Below are 6,000 nucleotides of genomic sequence, written 5' to 3' on the forward strand. Positions count from 1 at the left end.
CGAGAGAGAGAAAAGAACAAGTCTTACCACCACCACGAATGGAGGAATCCAGGGGGCTCCCCTAATGTAATATTCTTTTCCCATCGAATCTGGAGGGAGAGACATGGAGAGAAGTCACTTGCAGTCACTAGGGAGAGGATTATGTCTACAGGTCCAGAGGTTAAGAACATATAATCAGTCTGCCTCAAACTGTCAATGGCCTTGGATGTGAAGATAGCCATCTTCCTGGCTCTGTCGATCTCCATCTTCTTTGACACGCTTTCCTGCCGCACGTCTCTCCCTTTTCCCTTTTAACATGAATCGGAGGAATACCTCACCCGCTGTTACCGCTGGGCGAGTAGAAGATGTATACAAGCGGCCTCATGACCACGTAGGTCTGCAATGTACACGGACAACAGCGTCAGCTGTTCCCACACCATCGCTCAGCGCCGCAACAGGCGAGCACGGTCTGGTGAAACTTTATAGCTTTTCCCTATGAAAAATTGATGGAACACCTTGTGCCTCTGTAATCGCGTGTAGCGCGTCTGAACTGACATTGAATGAGTGCGACGGCTGGGGCCGACATCCGCCGTACAACCCCACAACAGCAGGGGGTAAATGCAGTTTTACATTCATGCCTGCCAGTACATGTTTGGGTCCAAGAGATTCCCTTGTTAATCAACTTTTCAAACTTCTGCAGCGGTACATTATAAAAAGGCGCCAGAGATGTCACCCTACCTCAGACAGGAAGGTCTGTGCGGACTTCTGGGCTCCCACATGTAGCAGGTACTCGTACACATATAACGCTAACCTGAAATGAAGAGGGAAGAAAGGGTTAGTGTTGCTATTTCATTGACTTTGGAGCAAAATTTGTGTTTGTAATGAGTCCTAAGTCCCTGCATTTGACTGGCATTAACACCAATGCGGGGAAATTTAAGCGCTTTTACCACCCTTCTTTTTTTTTTTTTTTTTTTTTATTACTAATATTTTTAAACCACTACTTATAAAAACCAGTCAATCACACTTGAAACCAGCAATTAACACGAGAACCATGCTGTGGAGTGGGAAACCCCCAATGCCCGAACACTGTACTGCTAACTCCTTCACTTAGTCACGTTTAATAGGCTGTTAATGGACCATCAATTGACCAGCCGTGTGGATATGACTGTGCCCCCTGTGCCCAGAACAGACAGGCCTCCGACAGGCCAATACGTCCTAATGAGAAGGACACAGAGCCCATCATTAGTCAACAAACTGATCAATGAAACATGCTTTTGAAATAATCAGGCTGTTGGGCAATTTGTTTAATTCGCTGACAGGTCTTTTGTCTTCCAGCGCTGCCGTCTCTTGTACCACTGTTGAACGATAGGGGAGGTTAATATCTACGTAAGTGCACATTAAGTGCATTAGAGTCTGTTAAGATGATATATAATAGTAAAATTAAGCTCTCACTAAAGCCACATTTTAAAGAAACAAACCAGGTGAGGAACGAATAAATTCAGTAACTACATTTCACCGTGTTTTCACAGGATGCTCAGGGACAGGGTCAAACCTCCGTGTGCGTCTCTGGGGAATAATATTGTACCCTTTCAATAAAAAAGGCTTCCTGGGAATGAACACAAACAACTCTTTTAAAAGAGCCCGGTCATTCTGGATCAAAGTAAAAACTTCATTTATAATTCAAAAGAAAATAATGGATTTCGGAGCTAAAGTTAAATCTTGGATGAAGCAAAACATTTCATAATTGCCTTCACCTTCTGCTCCAACATATTATGATTATTGACCAAATCAATATTTCTGCGGGCTGGCTGTTTTGTCTAACAAGTATGTATGACTGCACACAAGTGGCTTTTTATAAAAACTATTGTAAACTAGCTGAGTTTGATAAAAAGCCATGACGCATAGACGTAGAAATGAGCGGCGTCAGCTTTTCACCAGGGTTTAAAGCTAAAATGACCTCATGGTCGGTCCAAACACCTGAAATCAATGTAAAGATCACACAGTTGTTCACTGCTGCATTACAAATCTTTAAGCAGAGACTACACGCTAATAATGACCACACCGTAATAAAATCAAAATAGCTCTACATATACAGGCTTTTCATTTACAGTACTTTCCATCTCAGGTACCGTCATCAAGGCTGTTCACAAACATCCCACACACTATTCCATAGTCATTCATGGGCTCCACACACCTGCTCACAGACAGTATACCTCTATTCAGACTTATCAAACACAGGAGTTGGCCTGACCAGGCCTGCACCTGGCGTCATGAGTAGTTGGGCACCATTATAATAAACAGGCTTTTTTATTAACAATATTTAGAATATATTATTATTATTATTATTTAGCTTTGCTTGACAAGGGAATCTCTCACACTAGTTGGTACAGCATGAGCATCCTGGGGCAGAAACTGAAACTTTTCTTGGTACTTGCATAATCAAATTCTTTGTAATTCTATAGTTAATCTGTAACAGGCATCCAGCTAGAGTTGCAGACACAAGTCTCGGTGAATGGTGAGAACCGCAGATTAATGCTTGACACAAGCATTGCACTATCGCTGTGTCCATCTCTGGTTTGAACATGCTTTCGGTAGACTTGTGCTGTGCGAGTGCACGCCTCCGTACTGCTGTATCATCCTGTTCAGAAGGTAATAAATAGCCGAGGGTGTTCCCCTCTTGCAGATAGCCACCAAGATAAAAAATGACATACACAAGCAGCGAGGCAGCCCGACAGAAATGTGATTCGCAGTAGTCATTAATATCCTAATAGCCATACATCTTACAGCAGAACAATGACATATGCAAGAATGCATGCTGGCCGCATCATCATGCCTAATTTGACCCAGACTGTCGGACAAACTGCTTATTGTAACAATGCAAGATGAAGTTAAGAGGCTAAAGAGTGGAGTTCTGCTTAGAGACAGACACACACACACACACACACACACACAACGAAGCCCCCATCCTATCAGGGAGAGCGCACACACACACACACACACACACACACACACACACACACACACACACACACACACACACACACACACTCTTAACCACTTTAGCCAGCGGAATCTGACCACTTTCTGAGGTTTCTAGCAATTTGTAGGTCACAAAGCTCTCGGTGACTGCTGGTGTAGAGTGTAAGTCACTGCCACTTGCAGGTCAGTGTAGTATTAAGCCACACACTCACCTGCACAGGATGCAGATTAAAAGTATAGACACATGAAACAATTGATCTCTTACCTGGTTACTTTTCACACTTTAACAACGAGAACACAGTTTCCATGCATCCTTTAGTGAGTTTAAGCTTTTTAAGAAGCTATAGGAGACAGCAAACACTGAAACTAGAAGAGCGTTTGTTTCAGCATCTTCTCTCTATAAGAGTTTAACTAATAGGGAATAGTTAGGATTTTTGCCTTATGTCTGGGAATTGGAGGATCACCCCCCCCCCCCTCTCCCACAGAGGCCTTCAATGAAACTTTTATATGTGGCGTGTGCATGTGTGTTTTTGTGTGGGTTGCAAAAGGGGCTGCGTGTGTGCGTGCACCTGGCCTACTGCATTATTAAAGCTCAGCAACCAGCTCATTGAAAAAGAAGATCGGTTTGAGGGAGAAGCTATAGTATAGTGTAGAGAAAGAAAGAGAGGGAATTATTGTTGGGTGGAACTTTAAAAAAAGTGCCCAATTTAGATAGTTAGAACAACTGGGTGGTGCAGAGGATCAAAAGTTGTGCCTGGGAGAAAAAGTGGACAGAGGGGGTCGTTTTCAGCAGATTCACTTCTACAACAGTGGAGAACGCGCTCGCCACCCTTCACGATGCTGCAGCTAAACGTCCTCCACCCCGAGAAGGGAACCCCTGACCTCCCTCTCCCCCGTTCTCCCTTACGTCCTATGGCGGGATACATCTCCCATAGCGAGAAATCTCCCTGACGCACACCTGACATGCTGCCCGGGGCCCTCGACAAACCCTCCTATTCAAACATGGATGAGTCTGCCCACCATATCTGCCTCTCCGCTGTCTCCTCCTTTCTCCTCCGTCTCTCTCGACTCTGACGCAAAGCCGAGAGCAGCTGCTTGAGTCTGTCTCAATAATTCAACGCCGGAGCGAGGGATGAGGACGCGGGGAAGGATGGGGAGCGAGCGAGGAGGCAGGAGGAGACAGACGCCGAGGCGAAGGGCGCACGGCGGCAGAATAAAGAGCGTGGGATCACAAAGAGGAGCAGGGGTGAGGTGCCCGCGGAGCTGCGCCCCAATCTGACAGCTTTGCCCCGCATCCGGTCCTCAACCTGCAGACTGGTCCAGCAATGAACTGGTCTCGACCCATCCAGTGTGAGGAATCAAGCTTTGTGGAGGCTTTCATCTCATTTCAATGCAGGTTAATGGGCTGCAGTGTGATAGAACTGCTCCGAACACTTAGAGCAGAAGGTCTGAGAGCTGGTAAATAGGGCAAAGTTTAACCAGAAGCTCGGACGGGTCTTTGTTACTGTGATCATCGCCAAAGGAAGTTTCCTGCATATAGCGGCGTCTATTTCGGACGCAACGCAGGGAGGTTTGTTCCATCAATATTTCATCTGGACGCGCTGTGAGGTTTTAAAGTGTTTGTAAGCGTGCGGCGTGCGTGCGCCGAGCGAACAACAGACATCGACACACAGGCACGCAGACAAAGGGACCGTGGAGGGCTACGGCTGCCCCCCCCCCCCTCCCCGGAGCTAACACCGCCGAAGTTCCCGACACGGCATCCACGCAAAAGGCCACGCGAGGCTCCGCCGCCGCGGAGCGGTCGAACCGCGAGCGGCGCGTTCGCGCGGCTCCGGGCGAACAGAAATCTGTACGGGCCACAAAAGTTGTGAGGCGCCGCGCGGAGCGAACCGACGGACGGACGGACCCACGCACGCGTGGATACAATGTAGCCAGCGCGCCCGCGATGCCCGAGTCGCCGCTCCGGCGACGCGCTCCCGCGCCACGCGTGCAACAAAGCCGCCGAAACAGCTGTATTCTATTTTTACCTGCCGCTTCAGCGGGCGACACAATAGCCAGCTAGCTCCAGCGCGCGGCGCCGCTCCAGCGCATTGTTCCTCGCGCTGGGGCACTGGAGTGGGGGTCCCCTCGCTGCTCGCACGCCGTTCAGCCCCGGAGTTTCACGTTTATGCACCATTCTCAGCCTCACACGTGCAGCGAGGCGCCAACTTCGAGGGCTTCAAACCGCGTTCGGCACGAAATAATAATAGAAAAAAAAAATAGCAAAGAGACACAAACAAGCCAGAGGAGTGAAACTGGCTGCCGCGCTAGCCGCTCGGGCTAGCGCGGCAGCCACACCGCGGCTGCCGGAGGATGCCAGCGGCGGCGAGACGCGCAAAGTGGCCGAGCCGCGCGCACAAACTACCGCAGCATCACTTTTGTGGCCCGCGTGCTAACAACGAGAGCTTGTTGAACACTGGCGCCGCTGCTGAAGCGCCAGGCTCTGCCTCAACATCAGTTAGCAACTTTAGCCAGCTAGCACACTCTTGTCGCCTGGATGTGTGTTGTGACAGTGCAATAATGTACTTACTTTTCTCTCGCCTGGCTATCGGAGGGGACCACAGCTCCTTTGCCCTTGCCGTACATCTTGGAGGCTGTTGTGATACTTTATTTTATCCCACTCGGCACCTGTCAAAGAAAGCTACCAGGAAAACCTACTATCTCCATAGCTACCCAGTTAGTGTTGTCTCCCTATCTCTCTCTTGCGCTCTCTTTGCTCCGGTTTCCTTTTTTTTTCTACATCCCCAACATTGCCCACAAATCAGGCAGGGTTTCAGCCGGGGGGAACTTGAAACTGTCCACTGGTGGAGCTTTTTTTTTTTCAATCGCTGTTCCTGGATCCAGCTCACGCCCCCCCTGTTGTGAGAGGGTGGGGGCTTCTTAAAGCCACAGTGGCTTCGTTTTTTCGCCGACTTCCCTCAAGTTCAAGTTTTCATGTGAACGCTCTGAAGTTCGGCCTGAACATTATGTTTCAGTTTAGATTTTTATTTACTATTCCACGTA

At 48.4% G+C, this 6,000-nt stretch overlaps 1 protein-coding gene across 4 annotated transcripts in view; it reads right to left on the minus strand.

The window, feature by feature from the left end:
• Positions 1–5,789, minus strand: part of zgc:110158 (uncharacterized protein LOC553590 homolog) — a 27,164-nt gene extending 21,375 nt beyond the window's left edge. For 3 of the 4 annotated variants that reach the window (XM_055505877.1, XM_029138571.3, XM_029138569.3), the window contains exons 1-3: positions 5,528–5,788; positions 718–790; positions 28–89 (exon numbers count right to left, since the gene is read on the minus strand). In XM_055505877.1, coding sequence (XP_055361852.1) covers positions 28–89; positions 718–790; positions 5,528–5,583 — 191 coding nt within the window. In that variant the 5' untranslated portion in view covers positions 5,584–5,788. Of the gene's footprint in view, positions 1–27; positions 90–717; positions 791–5,527 lie in introns of all 4 variants that reach the window. The other variant, XM_029138570.3, reaches the window with a different exon arrangement.
• Between the last annotated feature and the right edge of the window lie 211 nt (positions 5,790–6,000).

This window comes from Betta splendens, chromosome 22 (assembly GCF_900634795.4).
Source record: "Betta splendens chromosome 22, fBetSpl5.4, whole genome shotgun sequence".
Lineage (NCBI taxonomy): Eukaryota > Metazoa > Chordata > Actinopteri > Anabantiformes > Osphronemidae > Betta > Betta splendens.